The sequence below is a fragment of the Lepisosteus platostomus genome, chromosome 3 (genome assembly GCF_059453375.1).
Source record: "Lepisosteus platostomus isolate fLepPlt1 chromosome 3, fLepPlt1.hap1, whole genome shotgun sequence".
Taxonomy (NCBI): domain Eukaryota; kingdom Metazoa; phylum Chordata; class Actinopteri; order Semionotiformes; family Lepisosteidae; genus Lepisosteus; species Lepisosteus platostomus.
The window spans coordinates 10883476-10905376 of NC_142613.1; the positions used below are offsets into that span (position 1 = coordinate 10883476).

The 21901-nt window shown below is 37.1% G+C and overlaps 1 protein-coding gene across 2 annotated transcripts in view; it reads left to right on the forward strand.

Annotated features, from left to right (window-relative positions):
- The window catches only part of ppp3ccb (protein phosphatase 3, catalytic subunit, gamma isozyme, b), an 80890-nt gene extending 59595 nt beyond the window's left edge, over nucleotides 1-21295 (forward strand). Inside the window, exons 11-14 of one of the 2 annotated variants that reach the window (XM_088624478.1) lie at nucleotides 4711-4795; nucleotides 7244-7341; nucleotides 11911-11937; nucleotides 16945-21295. In XM_088624478.1, coding sequence (XP_088480604.1) covers nucleotides 4711-4795; nucleotides 7244-7341; nucleotides 11911-11937; nucleotides 16945-17129 — 395 coding nt within the window. In that variant the 3' untranslated portion in view covers nucleotides 17130-21295. The remainder of the gene's footprint in view (nucleotides 1-4710; nucleotides 4796-7243; nucleotides 7342-11910; nucleotides 11938-16944) is intronic. The other variant, XM_088624479.1, reaches the window with a different exon arrangement.
- The last annotated feature ends 606 nt before the right edge of the window (nucleotides 21296-21901 follow it).

Below are 21901 nucleotides of genomic sequence, written 5' to 3' on the forward strand. Positions count from 1 at the left end.
TGATTCATGTTACCCAATGCCAAAACTGTAGTGACCAATTAATAAATTCTGTTGTTTTGTTTGGAATATTACAGACTTTTTTTAAATTAATTTTAAATAACCACTTTGCTCTCATATTCTGACTCCAGCACAGAGGACAGAGAAATGCAGTTGAAAGGCAATGTATCAAAGCAATGAACTGAAATATGAATAAGTAGATTGCTAAAAATAGACCCTGTCTTTCCTAGCAGGTAACGGTGCTCTGCTTTCTGTAGAGTATCCCTATACACTGGTTTACATCGTGTGAAAATCATGTCTGACACCTCTAAAATTAAAAAGCTTTAGTGAAAAAGTGAGCATTCAGAAAGAGCTGCAATAAGGAGCTCTTTTCATAAAAGCAAAGGTTTGGTCAATTTCTTGATTATTGCACTTGAATTGCAAAAAGAGGAACTGTTTGAGCAGCTCTTGAAAGTGTTTCAGGTCACTGTATGCTCTCTATGGTTCACTAAAAGAAATCTATTACATTACTTATGCATTTATGGTTTTGAAGAAATAAAGAATATTGCGATTTTATATTGATTTAAATTTTGGTATTAGTTTAATTAATTGATCATTCATGACTGTGATATCCTTGAATAACTTTAACGGTTATGAAAGTCCTAAATTGTCTCATTATTGAGACTGTTGATTGGACACAGGTGATGGTGTTTTAACCTATAAAATGTCAAAACATTAAAAAATCAGGAAAGATAATAGGAGATGGTATGCCCTGCTTATCAAGAGAACAGCTTCTTCATGTCAGCAGTATATTAGAGCTGTACCTCAGCTGGATTCACTGAGCAGTCTTCTTAGTGATGAATCAATGTTTTGCATAGACCATTTTGACGGACTTCTGCAAAACAGGTGCAGACATGCAGAATAATGATTGCTGATTGTTGTGTACAGTAAACCAATCCAAGAGGAAGTTTGGAGTGTGATGGGTCTGGCAGATGTATCTTGTCATTATAGAACTCCACTTGTGATTGATGCAAACCTGACTGCACTGCACTACAGTGATCAAGTAATGGGACCTCAGTTTTGGTCCTTACAGTGAGATTAACAGTTGCTTTTGTGCAAGATGAGAATGTGACAGTTATGCCTTGGACAATAGCCGGCTGAGCTGGGACAACGTGTGTCATATAGGGTTGTGGAACCAGGTGCAGGTTGTGCAAGTTCTACAAGAAGAATGAGACAATCTAACAGAATCAAGCAAGACCGCATCTACAGTTTAATGTAAAGCATGCACTCCAGATGTTTTGCTCCATTAATGCCCATACATGCAACTACTGTCGCTTGTTACTTTCCCCTGTTAAGCGTTTGAATTCAACAAGGTTGATCAACATAATCACTTGTCAGGTCTGTTCAATAAAATGTCAGTACAGTTGTTACAAATAATATTGCCTGATAATATTTAAATTATCATACTTATAAGTACTGCATTTCTTTCAATGATCACTATATAATTATTTTTAGAGTCTTGTAAAGGCAAAGAAAGAAAGAAAGAAAGTTTTGTACAGAATGAGGAAGTGTTAAAACAAGCTTCCTTGTTGATAACTTGAAAGTCAGATAAGGACTTAAGGAAGTACGCAAATATTAGTTGAAAAAACACTGTGGTTTAGCTTTTTGAAGGTCGTACATTTTAGGAAAGTGTGATCTCAATGTGCAACCATTTGACAGCTTTTGAAACATATACAAAGGTTAATGCAATGTTAATGATAGTGCAACTGTGCAGTTAAAAGTAAATCTTTATTTTTCATTATTATCTCTATCTTGAAACCAAAGTCCAAAATGAATAAGGCAGTCTTTAATAAATTATATTTAGCTTGTCTTGGGTTTATTAATCTTCCCCTTCAGTGGATAGTAAACAATCTAAAGAAGGCAGCTGCATGATTGTACTGGTACACTTTGTGCATTTTGTCATGAAGAGATGGATAACAAAACTACTGTGATCTGCACCACTAAACAATTGTAATTTGCAACAGCAATCCAGACATTACCAATGAAATGTGTTGCTGTACATGAAACAGTAAAGTTGCGTATATACACCATAAAGCTTTAGTAGCATTTCTGGTTCTGGGCTCTGTTGAATGAGCTGAGGGTCTGCAAAGGAGCTGTCTGTCTCTGAGCTGACACTCCCTCTTGGAGCTGGAGCTGTCACTTTGTGCCAGACTGCTGTGATGGACTGGACTCTACTCCTGCAGTTTCTCTCTGCCATACAGCCTGGTGCTTGACAACCTGTCCCAGTGGACCCTCAGAGATGCTCAGCTGTCCAAACCGCCGAATGTAGCTAAAAGAAACCCTGCCTGCCACAACCCCAAGAAAACTTCGGTCTTCCCACAGCAGTCCTGTCAATTAAGTCAATTAAATCAATATCCCCAAGAAGAACAGCTTTATTCTGCAAAATATTTTTGATGTGAACTTTGGAACTTCAGGGAAGATGTCAGGGCTGTGAATATCAAAGATTTCTCCAAGCCGATAGTTTCTCATTTCACCTCTAATGGCCATGATCATGCTGATCATGTCACGCTCTCCGTCTGCGTTCTCAAAGAAGGGTTTCTCAACTCCTATTGCAGAAAGACGTCCAAAACCAAAATTATCCTGAAAGTAGGATCACACATACACCCTTCTCTCAACAACAGACCCATTTCCTTCTAATCCTCTCTATTCATCTGCAGGTTTTGACTTCACACCTCTCTCAACTTCACTCCACCTGATTGCTCATTCTGCTTCTCTCCTGCTCCACAGCCGAAACATTGTTTTTCTCTTCTTCTCTTTTCAGCATGAAATAAACCTTAACTTGTTCCTTTGCAGCCTACGCATACTGGCGCAGCTATCCACTTGCACTTATTCTGCAGATGTGTCGTGTGAGACTACTATATTTAGGAATTACTGAGTATGTACTGTAAGATGTGTCTTGATCAGTAGCAATAGAAGAATAATTTAATGCTAAAAGTCCTCCATTGAAAAGTATAAAATCCTCAGCATACTGTTTCCATTTATTTTCTGAGAATTGCTATCCTATGTGATGTTGTAAACAAAAACAAAAAAAGGTTATTTTTGAAAAAGTGTGCTAACATGAATTTGAAAATTCCATTCCAAGAATGTCCCACAAAATGTGCTTCGTCATGTAACAGAGCTTGTATAAATTTGTGCTGCAAGCTGAGATGACACTGTAGAATGGGAGCACACAGTGTACCACAATCCAGTGGATTTTAATATGGGGTTTCAGTTTATAAAGATTTCTCTTGAGTTTATTTTTAAATGATTTGTGCCTTGTGATGTAAATGCAAAGTCTGGAGTAAGAGTACAGGTCATATAATAACTTACAAGGTATAAAACTGTTATATGCAGCATTTCTAATAGTGTGTGATTTCATATTTGTTTTTCTGCCTATAGAACACCTGTCACTAAGGTGTTCTAAAGTAATATCCATCTAGTTTATATTTATGTTTCATACTCCCAGTCCCTAATTAGGAAAGATATCAAGTACAAAGAGGCCATCTGTGCAATTAACACCACAAAGTATCAGAAATTTTCTTGAATGATCAATAATCTTTCTGCATCCACAACACACTTTCTCTGTGGGTTTTCATGTCTTGGAGGCTCTCTGTTACAAGAAGGCCCTCCCTTTCTTGGAAATGATTTGCTTTTCATTTTAATATCGGTGTTCTTATGCTTATTTCTGTGGTTTGACTTAGTCTTTCGAGTTGACTTTGTCAGCACCTTGTGCTCCTATAAGATCTCTGAAGCCATTTTTTTGTAGACATGTTTTGGACCATTTAAATTAAATCAGATTTTTAGTTCTTTTGACTCTCCATTTGTGGTTGTTACACTGTTATACTGCAGTTGCATGACATTAGATGGAATGTGAAATCTACTTTACTGATTATTTTAATATACGAATACTAATTTGTGGATCATCCTTATTTCATCTTATTTCCTTTCTATGGTTTTTTTTTTGGTATTGTTGCTTCTCATTCTAACTCAGGTGATGCATCTTGGCAGCTTAAGTGTGTGATTCCCAGAATCACTATATTTTAGGGATACAAATGTACAGAAATGTACAGTGTATTGAGAGAAAGTTTAAAATTAGGAATAATGGAGAAAACTGATACACATTTTTAAGAACTGTGTGGTGCAGTTGTTTGGTACACATTGTGCTAGCAGTGCAGTGTTAAATATTTGTTTATCCTCAATTTAACATGGCGCCAGTAGAGTTGTGTTGAAAAGCAGAAAGAGTACTGTTTCGGCTGTTGAACCTTATTCAGGTGTGTGGGAGAAAGTGGACAGTAGCACTGATAGAAAGCATATAAGAAGAAAGGACTGAGCAGCTGATGGCATACAGCAGGTGAAAAACAAAATGTCCAAACAAATGAAAATCAGTGTGAGAACTGTGAAAGATGAAATTGGTAAATGAATGGTGAGGTTCTAAAAAGATACAAGTCTATCCCCGAGACCTGGTAGAAGATTTGATCCATGTTTAAGAATAGTCTTGGGTTCTGATAAGTTTCAAATAAGAGAGGTCAGTGTAATTTTGGACACTAGAGGCACAATGGGGAACTAGGAGCTCAGAGAGATCTTTAGTCTTCACTGCTCTGATGTATTCCCTACTACCTCCATCCATCATGTAAAGGCTCTGAAAAAATAGCCTCAGTGAACACTATAAAATGTGTTTTTATTTCTCTGTGACAGGTGGCACCCCAGCAGTTCGTAAGGAGGTCATCAGGAACAAAATCCGAGCCATTGGCAAAATGGCCAGAGTCTTCTCTGTTCTCAGGTATGGAATACATTTTGTATTTTATGCCGTGGTTTCAAGAGGAAATAAAATGCACATATCCTAATTAGTAACACATGCAACCAGTGGCAGAAATCGAAATGTAGTAGTCCCAGTATGAATTCAATGCAGCATTGTTGGTGACAGTATGCTTCTGAGGAACCTGGGGGACCAACTGCAACAAGGAAGGCATTATAAAGAACAGAACTGATTCTGATTTAACTTTTAACAGAATGCTACCCAAACCAACATTTTTAAAAAGGAATGTACAGTTACAAAGTAATGGCTTTTTATTTGATTTATTTTAAGAATGCTGTGTACAATTATGTTATTGTTCAATAATTTGAAAGCTCATGTAGAAGGAAGCTTAATTAGATTGTAATATTATGTTTAATATGTTATTATATCCAATATGTTTTGTTTAATAAACATTGCTAAGACCAAATAGGTGGAAAATAGCTCTTCAACATATATAGAATCTGAAACTTAACTAGAATCTTAACTTGGCAATAAATGGATTGTCTTCTCTAACCTTGCTTATCCTTTCAGGTATTTCAGTTTTTGTCCTTAAAAGGTTTTGAGGGACTGATCTTATATAACATTATAAACAAAATTGTTGATTGTTTTCTTTCACACTGCCAGCCAGAAAAACACAAAATAATTAGTTTCATTGCACATGTTGCAATAGTTGCTTCATTGCATGTGTTCCCAAGCCCTGTTATGTGGTAGAACACTCACCATAGCACTCTACAGTCTGAACCAATGTAAAATCAGAAAGGTATATTCATGTCCTGGGTGCAGGGAATTCCTGAGTGTCATGGTGATGTGAACTACACAATGTCTGCTCCAATGACTGAAACCTGTCAGGCTTGCGTAGTCACTTCCGGTCAGGGCATCTGGTTGTCACTGATAAGGATCACCTTTGTCAGCAGCCTTTCCTCAGGAAGGAAGTAGAGAAATGCTGCCTGTGCTGACACTCTGAAAGGTCAGACAGCAGAGATATTTCTATCACTTAAAACCTCCATTTAATTGACCAGCAGAGATAAGCACAGCTCAGGTTGAATAAACATTTCTCTGTCTGGAGGTAAAGGCTGTCAAAAGACATACTGTATAATCTGTTAAGGCATGATAATCATACTGGTTTTTGGTCTTGAAAATTAGAAAAAAATTACCAAAGAATTTGTCGAACTTTTTATTTTAGCATTTTCTTTTTGTAAATCCCCAAAATACTGCACCAAAGTGTTTATACTAATTGACAAAAAAATTGGCATTGTCTGCAAAGCACCACAAAACTCAGTATGATCATGCAGAACCTAATTCCAGAAAAATCCAGAAAATTCTGGATTGTTGGTGAACCTTCCTAGAGATTCTAAAAGGTTGAGGCATAGGATGATTTGTGTTATTACCTCAAGACCTAAGCCAAAAACAATGAATTAATCTGAAGGTAGTGCAGGAGAGAAGAAGATTTCCAAGTATCCGAGAATCTCATTTTCCATAATTATGAAGTACAAGACTCAAAGTGCTCTTGCAAAGCTCTTTTAATCTAGAAAGAAATATCATTTTAACAATAGAATACCCTTGAATTGTGTTGTGTTGTTAATGTTATATTTTGCTGACTTTTACTAATTTAAATAAGAATTATGTAATCACAGCTGCCCCTGTGGTCTGGAGAATGTGATGTACTCCAGCAGGTACAATCACAACCATTACCACCTTACCTCATCTTACACAGAGGTGATCTGACGTTTGCATATCTGTGTCCTATTTAGACCTGCTCTAGTTTTGCTTGTTTTGTTTGAATAATTACTAAAATGTGTTTAAATGTACCGGTGGCTTCAATGGTGTTTTTTCTGACATGATGTGCGAGATATGAGGCCACAGATTCAAGCACAGAGTCTGGAGTTCAGCACTCTCTGTTATCACACTAAGTAAAACTAAGAACGAAAAGCAAATGTTACAGTGTTCGTGAAGAAGCTGTATACATGAGTTTGAGTCAAATTTCATGATACATGAAATGATAAATATAAAATGATAGTTTCCTATGGCCCTACATAATACTTTGCATTTGGAAGAAACTCTGCTGTGGATAACATTTTAGCATCATTTACTAATGATTGTGCTTGAAAAACCCTTCATTGTTGTCTTAGAATGTGTTAATACTGTATATTGTACACATCATAGTAAGACTTTACAACTACTGTTTTTTGCACTGTTTTTGATTCACTTGTTTAAGTGACATAGTTCAGTTTGTTTGACCACTCTGTTAAGCATGTGATATAAATGTAAATGTGTAATATTACATTCAAAATGAAATGTTAACTTCTCAACCCCCGACGGATATGTCTGCAAAAGTAATTAATTATAAGCAAAGGTAGGATTTCTCTATCTGGGCGCATGGAATTTCATGACCACAGTGGATGGCTGATATGTAGTGTCTTCTTGTTTGCACAGAGAGGAGAGTGAGAGTGTGCTGCAGCTCAAAGGGTTAACCCCAACTGGGACTCTACCCCTGGGAGTGCTGTCAGGGGGTCGACAGACCCTCCAGAGCGGTAAGTTAAATGATAAAAACCCCACAACCACCTTCCCAAAATCCTCTCCTTATGCTGCTGCTCTTGCTCTTGCAAGCTTACATACGCCAAGCTGTTTCCTGCTGTCAACCCCACCATACACCACAGAGCACTGCACCAGGTCTTGAGCATGGACTGCAATTGGAGCATAGCAAGTTGTTTAGCATTTAGAAAAGCGATACACAGATTGCCATGGGCACACTTAACTAAGCAGCGATAACTAGAATGTAAGATAGCCACACATAAAAAGTATAATTTATAAGAAAGATTTTAAAACCAGGTAAAAGAGGTGTGGTCTGCCCTTACCAGATGTGGAGTAAGAATCTGAATGATTTTCTTTGCTGCTTTTGATAGGGCTTGAGAGATTATTTTTTTAAACAACCTGACCTATAACTCCGCCCTAAAGCTAGGTGTTGACCAGTCTGAATGACAAATACGTTAGTGACCGCGTTCTAATTCCATCAGCTCAGTGCCAGAATTAAAGATCAGGTCATTTTGACTTACAGTGCCTTGCAGAAGTATTCAGACCTTTAATTGTTATATAATCTCCTCCACACATTCAAAACAAAAAAAAAAAACATATGAAAAGTCATAATTATATGAGCATTCAAACCCTCTGCTGAGACCATCCTAAATGAATATTCCAAGCAAAGATTAAACCTTGAAGACAGGGGAGATTTCAAAAGAACCCAAGGATAAAGTTGTATGAAAGCACAGATCAGGAGAAGAGCATAAAAAAACATTCTCAGATTCTTAATATCTCTTTGAACATGCTGAAGTTTAGTAGAAGAGGTGGTAAGACAAAATTGTAACTTTTTAGTCTAGAAGGGACTGGGAAACTGATGGTAATTTAAGTGGAACAATATATAGTAAAACCTCAATTTAACGGACATAGATATAACAGGTTTTGGATTATTTCCTAATGAATTTTTATTAATGAATCTGAATTATTTTGCAGTTAACATGCTTCAGTTTTTGCTGAAGTTGTTTGAGCATTCTAGTTGCATTTAAAAAACGTGTAACTGCTTAAATGACATTAAAAGCAAACATAAAATTAGTCAAGTAATTTACCTGTTGGTAATTTTCCAGGAATTTCAGTTAGTGTTTTAGTTTCCTGTATACGGTAAATGAAACCCATAAATGCAGTGAAGTGTTCTCATTTGCCCACTTTTCATCAATATAAACACGATGAGCTGAATTACAATGGCATTTTAGCAACCTCTCAGGCCTCCCAACTGGGAATGATGACGTTTTCAGCTGATGCATTTCCTAAGGTTACATTTTTGTAGTGTAACTGGGGCAACAGCATGAAAGACATGAGAGTCCCAGTGGGTATTAATACTAAAATTTTGCTAATCTTTTGCTGAAATGTCCACAGGTCAGGATAGGAAAGAATATTATCAGCATAATTTTATGGATAGCTTTTGGGAAGAATAGAAAAAAATACAAGCTTAACTTAAAGGACCATTCTTATTTATAGCCTTTTCACGTGCAGAATGTTGCCTCTAATTCTGAGCTTTTTTTGCGGTGATTACAAATTTCAAGGTTCATGCATCTGAAACTTTCAATAAAAAACTTTAACAAGACATCAGGTTTGTGAAGTCTTCTGATATGAAGAACTAATTTCTTCTGAATCATAGCAAAAGAAAGCATCGAACTGTTGAAGGTAGTGTATTAAACTTCTCTCTACATAACCAAAGTGCTCTGTTGTGTTTGTGTGTAATTGAGCTTGCTGCTTCCCACTGCATTTGAAAAACACATTTTGCATCTAGCTTATGGCATTTTACCTTTCTCTTATTTTGTTCCTTCACTACCTAAAAGTTTTTTTTCCCCATAAGGAAAACTTTTAGAAAATCTTGGACTGCATATTGTTGAAAGAGCTGTTTATTGCGATAAAGTACAACTCTTCCTTAAACGTTATGCCTTACTTGGAAGCCCAGCCACATCAGCTGGTTCTGTGTAACAACCGTATTAAGCTTCATGTTAGTCTGTTAATGCCAACACTGTGAACAGAGGATTGTCAGATGAATATAAGCCAACAGCAAAGAAGTCAGTTGTTTGCATTTAAGTCAGTAGGGAAATCACTCTTCATTGAAACATCTCTTAATATAATAATGTTTCCCAAAGTTTCCATTCTACTGGCCAGGAAGTATCCAATCCTTTGTTTCCCGGGATAGGCTCCGGCTACCCTGATACCATAAAGGATGTATAAAGATGAGAAAGATTTCTCAAAAAAAGAGATATAGCATCAGGAGATACTGTACTGCATCACTGAAATTGTAGTTACAGCAATGCTTTTTCCCCTTTATTTCATTTTGAGGTCCCTATCACTTTCTTGTTAGTAAATGCCCAATTCTGGATTTCCCTTAATTAGACACCACACATTTCATTGTATATGTGTGGTGTTTGGCTATTTGGTGTTATAGTCTGAGGGAACACAAAGAGTATAGCTCTTTGCACATTTCTAACCAGTGGTTAAGGTAGCATGGTATTGTACCAGGAAACAATTATGAAAGAAATATTGGACAGTATGACATACTGACACAAATATTAATATATTGAGAGCCTGGCTATATGCTGGTACCTTTTTAAACAACTGTACTGCTTAAACACTAACAATAAAATAGCTTTAACTTTTAAAATAACATGGAAAGGATGCTGGAGGTTGGGAGAAATTTGTTGTTAATGAAAACCTAAAACATATTACTTTAATTGTCATTGCTCAGGAGAGGAAACCAATGTCAGAATCTGCACAGGCTTTGCAATAAAGCAGTAAGGGAAAAATGCCTTGTCTAATATGTGCTTTAGAAATTTTATTTTAATTAGCTGTAAAGGGATTATGTATTTCCTGAGGTGGGACGTAATCCCCTTTCATGTAATAAAAACTGCTGGAATTTGCAGTCATGAGTCAAGGTTTGCCTGTAAAACAGTGCCATATTTATTTGTTGGGTTTCTCAGTGTTGCACTGAGATCTTAGATTCAGCCAAGCCTTAGAAAATGCCTTAGATATGTCCATATCAGCTGTACCCTGAGAAAATGCTTTTGAAACAAAATGCATGTAAAGAGTAAGAAATAACACTTCATGCAGTTTTGGCTTTTTACATAGTTTTAAAAACGCATACATTCTAACAATGGATTATCATCAGCACTGAAGGACATCAAGTTCCCCTCAGTAGCAGAGAAATGAAACATTGCCACATTACTAGTTCAACACTGCAGTTCAAATTAAATGGCCGTAGGAGTCTGGAAAATAACCTCAGGATGGAATAGCTAGCATGTAGTGTGCCATAGTTTGGTGTGAAAGCGCACAGCAGCACAGTGTGACGTTCATACACCCAGCTCCACAGCAGCACATTCACATCTACAGCAGTAAGTGCTCTCATATTTCCTATATGGAAATTAATTGTATTGATGAAAGGATTAAGATTGCCTATTTTCAGTCTTCTCCCCAATGACCTTGGATTACTGGTCAGGTTTCCATGGAAACCGTTGGCCATGGAGGCTGTTAAAAACACTTAGTCTTGGTTAGTGTTCCATTAGCTAGAATTGAAGTTCTTGCATGAGTATCTTGTAGCATTCACCCACAGAGATCTAGCAGTTCTTCAGTACAGAAAATACCATGGCTGCTTAACCGTTTCCCTTCTGAGATCATGTGACATGAAGCTGCAGTTTCTCTTTTGCATTTAGGAATATGATCATCCTGTATGTTAATAACTGCTTTTCAGTATCTCATGTGTTCAAACACTTGCAAAGATTAATATTGGTAGCCTTTATCCTTAAATAATTCATTGGAACATGCACTTAATTAGCAAGCACTGACAAATATGGCATATAAAAACATTTTTTACCCTTTAATACCTATCAAGTAAGCATGTATGACATACTCAGTGCCAATACTTAATGCCCTGAATTTTAGGTAATACTGGTACGGTGTGAACTACATATAGCAGTAAATACGTGTAGTGCATCTGATTCTGCAAGATGGCCTTTATAGTGCATAAAGTAGTTCAAGGTGTTTTTTCATTTGCCTTTTTTTCCAGCTAATCCGGCTGGCAGCATTGCACATATCACAATTCAACGATGACTATAAATCCGCTGTTTCTACGGTCTTTCTAGTAGCATTCAAATGAATGATAAATGATAAAGGCTAGGAATTGACAAGGATGAGGGGAATCGGAGCCAAGACGAGGAGAATCCATGGGAGGCCAGGGCTGTTGTAAGAGTGAAAGGCTGATAGCTTGTTTTTGATTAGATGGCATCCAGAGCTGAGGGGGTGGTATTTTGGCGTGCTTTACAGGTGGAAGACACGGGGATGTCTTATGAACAGAGGCGAGGAAAAGTGGGCTTTTTTATGCTGCATCTCACTTTATGCCTTTTTTCAACTAACTTTACTTGACTTTGTCTAACCCTCGCTTTCATTTTCAAAAGGAATGTTGTTGGGGGGGGGGGGGGTTGATGGATGTGCGGGTGGGATCTCTGGATGCATTGATAACTTAACTCACTCTTTTTCATTCATTTTTGGCATGGCACTACTACTCACACTTTACACAGCCACCGTAGAAGCTGAGGAGGCACGAGGTACGCAAGTGGAACCTTCTCAGTGTTTTGTGTTGTGTACCCCTGATACGTCCAATGCGTGGTCTGTTGTCTCTGTATATATCTTTTTGCTTTTATGTTACTTTTTATTTTTGGGACATTGCTTTAATATGGTACCATGTGGAAAATGGATACTCTTGCACCACCAGGGACTGCGATCTGAATGGAGTTCAAACCAACCACGTAGCAAGATGGAACTGAGAAGTCAGATGATGCTTATTTTTACATTTTTCCCTAGCTTGTTTTATAAGCGTCATGTACATGTCAGCAGGGGAAGGAGGATAGGAATCCCTGGCTTTGTATTTCTAGGTGATGGTAACATTAATGAAAGCAGTTGTTCTCCTGGTCCTCAAGAGTGTTAAATTCTTCTTGTTTTCATTCCTAAAATCCTAAAATTAGTTTCTTGTGTTTCCACTTTTCACTTTACATGTAAGACCTGAGAAGCAAAGTTTTGAAGTGTCAAGGATGTAACTTGCTGGTTTCAGACATGCCTTTTAACCTTTGAGGCTGATTTGCTCTGAGACCTACAGTATTTTGTAAAAACCTTAATGGAATCTAAACATATCCCGTTTTTCCTTTTTTTTAATTCTTCATATTTGTTTTATTCCATAGTAGTTTACTGAAAACCTGAAACTGTTATAGATAGATAATAGATATTTGTTTCTATAGAAGTATTTGTTTGGTGTTTTGTTAGAACAAAATGAAAAAGGCTCAGCTGTGTAAGAAATGGTTCATAACAACACCTCATTATGGGAAAAACCCCAGAAGCAGAGGTTAACACTGTGATATTGCAATTTTTTCTCTGGTGTTTTTGGAAGAATATCCTTAGCTTTCAGTTTTTCTTTAAAATGGAGCTTATTTACTGTTTAAAGATTTAGTTTGTAGAAATTCTAATCTTAAAATGGAAAAATTCCAAATCCCCATTGTTGTTTCACCTGGGTTTGTTTTCTGCAACAGGTTTGCTTGAGATCAGCTTGAGTTTTGAATCCCAAAGTTTCTATTCTAATGTAGATTCAGTTCTCATTTACAGTTAATATGGATTTAACTATAATAAAAGACTAGGGTGCAGCTAGTTTTACAGGTCCAAGATTTAATAGATATCAAGTTGATGTTTGTCGAAGAATCATAAAGCTCTCCTATCCCAGGTACCACCAACTGTACAGGTCACTGAAATTTGATGGCAAAATAGTGAAACTATGGATTGTTTAAACTGACATGTAATGATCAATTGTTCATCTCACTAAAAATAGCATTGTCTTCCCAGGAAACTAAAATAAATACTTTTTCCAGAAGAAGCACAACAAAGGCATGGTATAATAAATGTACATCTTTGTCACATTTACAGTCACCGCCAGCTGGCCAAAATCTGTTGATTTAACTGAACATTCACACAAGATTTTTATTTATTTTTTAGTTTTATTCATAGGTCAAAGGAGTTTTTTTGTACCAGACATCCACTTGTGATCTTGTTGGTATATTATTTTACTCTTCCTTATTTCTCAATGCCATTTTTCGAATCTCATTTGTGACATTGCTTGTTACTTAACTCACCATGTTTAATGATTGTGAAAAGTAACACTTTGCCTGAGACTGCTGTACCCTTTCTGCATGAGGCACAAACCGTTGTGTGCAAAAAAAGGCCCCAGTAGCTATTCAAAGTGCATGTCAGAAACAAGCATGGGTATCAGAACTTAAGCTTGCTGTTAATAATGGCTGCAAATCAGTGTCATTAAATACAGTACCCTTAAGCATCTTTCATCAGTGCCTGGAAGACTGCAAGACTCCTGGTTGTGCAAGAATAAACACTTTTCATTGTATGATGCCTGAAATTACCTCTCTCCATATAAGTGATGTCTAACTAAAGGAAAAAGCTTATGGTGTTTTTTATTTGATGTGTGTATTGTTTGCTTATTTTATTACTATTTTTATGTTAAAAAGTACCTGACTGCCCGTTTTTACATACAGTATACTGTATGTTGTGCACTACCCAGTTTGTTAACCACTCAACAGAGGCACAAGAGAAGTATATGGTTCATATATAAGCTATGATGTTTAGTTGACTGGTATTGGTGCTCTTATGGCTTTACCACCAACCAGTCATGGCTGGGCACGTTTGAAATCAACCAGTTTCTTTGATCTGTGTTGATCTGTGTTGCTGCAGCCATCCCACTGTGACAGTTGTGACCTAAAAATTGTGCGTCATTGACTAATGAATCTGATCTTCAGTTCAGAAGAGAAAAAAAAACTGTTACAGTCAATGAGGTGAGCATTTTAGTTTCATTCAAAGGAAGATTGAAGCCAGCTTTATTAAATAAATAAATAAATAAATTCTACATCACACAGAAAAGTGTGGCCACAGCAGAAAGGTGTTATGCTAAACTGTTGCAGTTGCCCAGACTGTCATCAAGAAAGAGTCAGAGGCTGGTTGGCTGTGGACCCACACTGTAATGTGGTGAAGGCTCTAGGATAAGGTGGCATAGCGAAGTGAGAAAGCATATGTTCCATCTGGCTCTTCTCTGCTTCCTCCGCACACAAATATTTCAATCTCTAGTACTATCGGTGTAACGCCTCCTGTGAGTCACAAACACGAGTAGAGCAACCATTCAGAAAAAAAGCAGAGAAATGAAAAGGCTTTATCAAGCAATTGTTGCCTGGCACCGATTTTGCTCAGTGAATTATTTGGGGTGAATTATTCTTTATATTCTTTATAGTCATGACTTTAACTAGCTTCCAAGATCTAGTTTTATGTATCCAGTCTCATTATAATCCTGCCTGGTTTTGGAAAATTAATTTAAAAATGTGATTTTTTATGAAACAAGAATAAGTGCCATCCCTAAAGTGGAATGAGAGTATTCCTTAGAGGAATTAACTGCCTGCTAAACAATGATCAAAACAGATGAACTGAATACATTATAGGGAGAAATTGCTACATGCAATGCAAAAATAACCTTTTTTACTTTAAATAAGCACATCATAAAACAATTACTTTCTAAAGGTTTTCTGGCAGCAGGTACTTTTTTAGAAGGTTTGTGCGCTTGTCTCGTTTTTGTGTATCCAAACGTATTGTGTTTTTGCTTTCTTGTTCCTTCTGTATCAAAATATTGTGGTACTAACAATGTAAATAGAAGAAGTGAAGTGTAAGGCTGTGCGTGCTTTTTATTCCCAGATGAATCCCAAAATGCATCAAAATCTTGCTGTCTTTTTGTATTCTTTTTAGACAAAGCAAAAAGCCTTTCCAACATTAAAAAATAAAAAATAAAAATACAAATAACTAAATACATAGAAAATTCCTACCCTGGCTGATTTAATGGGAGTGAAGTCCCAGAAGCATGGTTTGTACTGTATGTGCATGTTTCAGTATGGGAACAATAAGTGCCTGGAGCTTCATTATCTTCGTTTACAGTATATAATGTAACTGAGCTGTCTGTCTCTATGTTCTGTGCTAACCTCCGTACAATAGTTTTGTTCAGTCACTATTCCAAATGATATCACAAGATTAAGAATTGTTTTGAATGGAACGTGATTTCCCTTCCTAGATTTGTACACAAAGCCATTACAGTGCCACCCTTCTTGTAAATGATGGCAGCCTCTCCAGTCCATGTTAATTCACTCTTGTGTGGAGACTTTCTTTAGGGATCAACCAGATGTGAGTGTTGATTACGTCTGCAATACACAGAGTTGTTCTGGTACCTTTTCTGTTTTGAATAAGTTCTTTACGCAACTTGTCAATTAATTACTTTGTGCAATGAATTAAGTTGAATTGTATTAAGCTACTGAGTAAGTGAAATGAGAGCTATTCTTTCCTTGAAGAATGGAGTAACGTGCCATTGGATTAAAAAAGAAGTCTTAAGTAGTCCAGTGTTTTGAAAACAAAATTAGTAAAAGACAGCCTGAGTATATGTATGATTCTGGTGTTTCACACCAGGAAAAAAAATAGCAAACCTGCCCACAAAATAAGAATTTGAGATGTTTACCAGTGAACGAATTTAAACAAAAAGCACCTTCTACACCTTGTTCATGTAATTTTTGGCTTTGTTTTGAGGGAGTGGAAGCACGTTCCAGCTTTGTTTTTTAATACTAACACATGTGAAGCTAAATTCTAAGGAATCAATACCATGGGATATCTAACTGTCTGTCTGTGTTGTGCATTGTTAAACCATTTAACTGTGTATGTGCTAACACTGAGTCTACAGTGACACGTACAGATAAAACACTCACAAGGAAGTTTAAATTCATGTATAACTCCTAAGAGCATACAGTATATAGCTCTGTGCTGTATGCATGTATAGAAAGACTTAGTTGGGTAGTGTAATTGCCTTTGAAGAATAAAAATGGAGTTCTTAGATTACAAAAAGCGCGATAAAACATTAGGATTATATATAACCTTTTCTATCTTTAGAACAACTTTCAGGTTTTCAACAAGTTCACCAATTCAACAAGTAATTTGGTCTAGTGCAGTCCCTATTAAAAATCCCCAAATAAAAAAATAAGAGTTTTGCAAGATTTGACTGACTCAACACAAAATGTTGAAGCCCAGACACACAGAGTTAAACAAAGAATTTATCATGGTACCTGCTGATTTTAACTAGCATTATAAAGGAATATTCATCCGCTGTATGATTGTATAAGGAATACCTACAGTCAGAAGGTCCAGGGGTAGATTTCTTGTCTAGAAATCTTAAGTCTCCTAAACTTGTTTTGCTCCCCAGAAACTGATTAGATCATTGATCTCTTTTCCTAGAATGGTATATTGAAGTGAGGTCAAATCTGAAGTACTTCATCCTAGCGGGTGGTTAAAAATACATTTTCAGAAACAAATTTAAAATGTTTAGTGTTCCAAGCCCTACATAAGTTGTACCCTTAGCTCAGAGGTGATCAGAGACATCTCCCAAACAGCTCACAACGATGGGCTGTGTTTCCCTTTGGGCTCAGCGTGTGTTGACTTTCTTTTTTTTTTCCTTGTTTTCCCTCCACCAACTCTTTCGGCAGCTATCCAAGGATTTTCTCCTCAACACAAAATCCGGAGCTTTGAGGAGGCCCGCGGCCTGGACCGGATAAACGAGAGGATGCCCCCCCGGCGCGATGCCATGCAGCAGCAGCCAGACGGGACGGTCAACTCTCTAAATACCGCCAACTCCCCAGACAAGAACGGGACAGACAATCAGGGGCAGTAATGACCCCTCCCCTCTCCAGCCCCCTCCCCCTCCTCCAGTCCTCCCCCACCCCACCCCCACTGTCTCCCTCAATCTAACTGCAGGCAGGTGGGAAACAACGAGCAAAAGTTAGAAGCAACAACACAAAATGGAAGGTTTAGACAAATACAAAAACCCAATGAGATGTTGATCTTATTTATTTATTAAAAGAAGAGTAATAGAATTCAAGAGGTGCAGTTATTAGAAAAAGGCTGGGGGGGAGAGGGAGCCAGGCCCCAACATCATTGCCGACAATAACCACAGAGAGCATTTTGTAAATTTGAGTTCATGTAAGAGATAAAATAAGGATACCTTTTTATTATTCAGGAGTTCTATATGACTAGTTCAACTGAGTCCTTGTATTGTGTTTTATGTGCTTCGCGAGGGAACATTTGAAAAAATATATATTCTACTTGTCCAACCAAAAAGCTAGGTAGTTTAAACAGGGGGAAAAAAGCTAAGGGACCTTGGTGGGTAAGGGCAATGCACTGGAGTGTCTGTTGGTTATCAGTATATCCCTCTTCTATCAGTGGAACAATGGAAAAGAAAATCTGAGAGCTAAGGGTATAAGAGACATGTCTTGGGGATAAAAAGTACTGAGTGCTTTCATTTTTTTGCTCTCTTGTGTTTATATAAATTAGTGTCTGTATAAAAACACACTCCTTTCTATACATATTTATTTTTTTAAGTGTTCCCTTTTTTTAATGTGAGAAGAGTCTTGTTTTCAAGCTGCAGATTGTAATTACTGGCACCAAAGCCCAGCTTTTCCATCATTAAAGTAATAGAAATAAATATGGGTAACTGGGATCAGTGAGTATGCTTGAGCTCTGGTTTGGTTTTCTGCTCGCCTGAGCCATTTCCTAGTGACTTTTCTAGTTTTAGGGGGTTTTAAAATGTTTTGGATGCGTTAGATAATGGCCCTTATATGACAGTTAAAGTTCATTAAAATAGTTTATTATTGCTGTTTATCAACTTGAATTTTTTAACCTACATAATGCATGTTATATATAAAAATGCTATTTTAAACTGTTGTTTTTGTCTGAGATTAGGGAAAAAACGTTTTCTCATGTTGAACAGAAAGTACAATGTGTAGCTTGAGGGTTCCAAAGAATGCACAATTAGAAATGCTTTATTGGGACGTCCTTTCCAGATAAGTTCTGCATTGGTTTTCACCCCACAATTGAGAACTGGTAGACTTTGCACTGATTTCTCTTGATTGCCGCATTTTTGTGTTAGGAGCCGCAATTAAATCCTGTCTGACAATACTAATCTAATGCAGTAAGACATCTCATTCTTTTTCCAAAGAGCAGAAGAGAGCTGAGACCTAGCTGGGTAAGTGTTATTGCAGCACTAGGCTGGTCTAATTCATAAGGAACCAATCAGTGTGTTATTCTAGTGTTTGATCAGTGCTAAGCAGAATTAAAATTTTAAATTGATAAAAAGTAATTTAATCCTTTCATGTTTTAATAATTAGAGCTTATAGGTCAAGTTGTATTATTGAAGCTAAAAAAACTGAAAACTTTGTCTATTAAAAAGCTAACCGCAATTTCTTTTCTGGTTGTGACACAATGATGAAGAGAAGGTAGCTGATCGCTGATTTTAATTGTTAAAATGGAGTTGGATAAAGAAAAAGCATGAGCAGAGAACCAAACCAAACCGCAATACTGATCCAGCCTCCTTTTTAGATTGTCCTCCATGCCAAAATGAGGAATAAATCTTTTCCATTCTCTGGGGGAGGCAGAAGTATTTTCATAGAAATTACTGAAAACCAATTACTTGTGTATTACAATGCAAACTGAAAAAAACCTCCCACATTACTTCCCATTAATTTTCATTCTGTACCTCAACACAGAAAGCATTTACCTTAGTTGTGGATTCTGTAGCGCTGAAATAATGTCTTATTCCCATCTTCCACTAGAGACTGAGAGCTGAACGTTTTCAGAATCGGCTTGATCTGAGTCCCCTGCCACCCTTTACTTTCACTTTTGTGTATTGCACTGAGATCTTAAGTGTGTCACCAGGGTGCGATGAATGTGACTTACAGATGTCAGTGTGTGGTATAGCTGGTATTGCTATGTGAGATCCAGGCACACACTCTCGATCTTTCATCCAAAGCAACTGAAACTCTAGACTTTAACTCAAGTTGTGTTCTGTGGTGTCTGGAGAAATGCCCACAGGCAATTGATAGTTCTCTTTCAACTTCAAGCTCTCAATGAGAAGGTTTGCTCCAATGTACTTGTGGGGCTGTTTTAATGGACGAAAAGCATGCCAAAGTAAACCACTGTGAGTTGCAGGGTTTTTGACTGCTCTTGACATTACTCCTGAATAGAATCAACTGCTCTCTGCTTTACTGATCAGTTGAAAATGTGCGCTTTGCTCACTGTTTCAAAATCCCTGATTCTTTTTTAGAGGCCAGCACCGGTTTCTGTCAGTGGGGCGTAGTTTAGGAGGTTGTTGGGTCAAGGAAGTCACTATACCTGTTAAAGCAGTGTTCTGTGTTTAAAAAAAAAGTTTTATGGAGAAGATTTTTAACTAAAAATGACATGTCTCATTTTCTCAATTTCCCACCTGGTTTAAGAATCTTGTGGGTGATGATTTACTAAGCTTCCCTTAGAATACCCATTTTATTATATTCATTTAAACAAAGAAATAATATGAAAAGTATTGTTTAATGATGCTTAAAGGCTTATTTCTATATGACAAGCATTCTGCTGTGAGAATTGCATTCCCTTAATACGATCTGTGCTGCTTATTGTATTTTAATTGTCAGGGCTAGGGAGTGATGCCGTTTGGCAAAACATAAGCTTGCATAAATTGAGAAGGAGAAAATGCTGTTTTGTGATTGTTTACCAAAAAGTAAAATCATGTTCATTATAATGTGTTTTATGCATAGTTAATTCTGATGGATATGGTGGCCCACTGTCTTTCCACAATTATAGCTTACACTGTCATTTTTTATTCTTGGGGCAAGTTACATTTTTCATAACCACTGAATTTTCCTGCTGTTTTATTTCGTATATTTGCTTTCTTTGTAAGTGATTATTACCTGCTTTAAGGGAGAGCCATCCCATAGTTAAAACAAAATCAGGATCTAGGACAGAGAATCTCTAATGGGGATAGTATACTACACCCAGCACTCTGCAACCAGTGTTTCCTCTACCACATTTCTAACACAAGCAGGTCCTGGAACATCAGAATAATAGCTTTAATAGTTCACTGTCACAATGGATCTGCATGTTTTTGCCTTCTTCAGAAAAATAAATATTATTCACAGCAGGAAAGTATAGAGATATGCTTTACATAGAACATTGCATAGGCGCATAATATTTTTTAGAAATCTGTTTTCATCGTGTTTCATACACCTTATGTTACCTGCATATTTCTCTGTTCTTTATTGCTGTGAGCGATTATAAAAGTGAAACTTTGCTGTCGTGTAAAATAAGCAGTGGGAGGTTGATCGACTTTGGCAAGAAGAGTTGCTGTGTAGTTTATCTAAGTAAGCGCCATGGGCGAAGATATATCATGTGACACAGACAGCTAGTTACCATAGGAAATGAAAAACAGAAAGCGGCAACAAAGAATTAGTGGTACTTTGTAGGGTGGGATGTGCAGCAAGTATGAAATGAAGAAGAGATGCAAATGGCATGAAGTCTTTTTAAAACCCTTTCCTCTCTCTGCTAATGGTGCGTGCTTTACTTTTGGTCTGTGTGGCTCAGGGGAAAGTTGGAGACATCTGTCTCAAAAGTGTGGTAGAATTATGGCATCATGTGGAGACTCAGATTAAGGACTTTATTACATATTTTATTTTTGCAAATTCAGGATGTCGTTCAGCTGAGCAGGGCAGTTCTGTGTATGTCCTTGAAGGGCTCTGCAGGTTCGAAGTTGTTCTTTCACATTTTAAAACAAAGACATACTGTGGTGTGAAAGATGGGACAGTCTAGCCCAGTCATGGGCTTCATTTCTGATTTCTGTCAAAAGTTTTAAAACATATCTTGCAGAATGTACAGAAATATCGTTTATTAAGAATTTCTTAATAGCTGTAAAAAAATTGTCAAGTACTTGTATTGCGAGGCCTCTATAAAATCTTGATTTATGTAGTTGTATCACTCCAAAAAAAAAAGAAGAAAAAAGAAATACTGAAACCCAAAGGTGTGGTCTGTTTTGTTTTTACCCTTTTACTTTTCACTTTTTCACTTTTTCTTAGTGCAAAGAAGAGATCATTAAAAATGTGACTCCTTGCACACAAATGCCTCCAAAAGAACTTGTGCACATTCACTGAGGTTCTGTTTGTCACCATTGTAGTGGATAAGGCTTTGGACTCGTGACTGGTGGCTGTGGGTTCAGGTTCCTGCTGCAGACACTGCAGTTGTACCTTGAGCAGAATACCCCCAAATGCTCTAGTCCACCCAAATCTGTATAAATGTAGACCAGCTTTGTTTGGGGGTAATCCCTGTGATGAATTGGCATCCCGTCCAGGGGGGACTGCTGTCTAGCCTGTTTAACCCCAAAGATACCAGAATCATCTCTGTAATGTGTAATTCTAATATAACAATGTAATTGTGCGTAACTCATTATTTAAGTATGGCAGTCATGTTGAACAGTTTGGAGGCAATCGTGTTCGTGAGGCATTTCACATTTATTCTTATTTTCCGTTTCATCACAAATTATTAACATTTACTTATTTTACTGTTGTAGGGAAAGCAAAACAAGATAAAATAAGACTTCCAAAGCCATTCTGGTCACATGGATGGCTT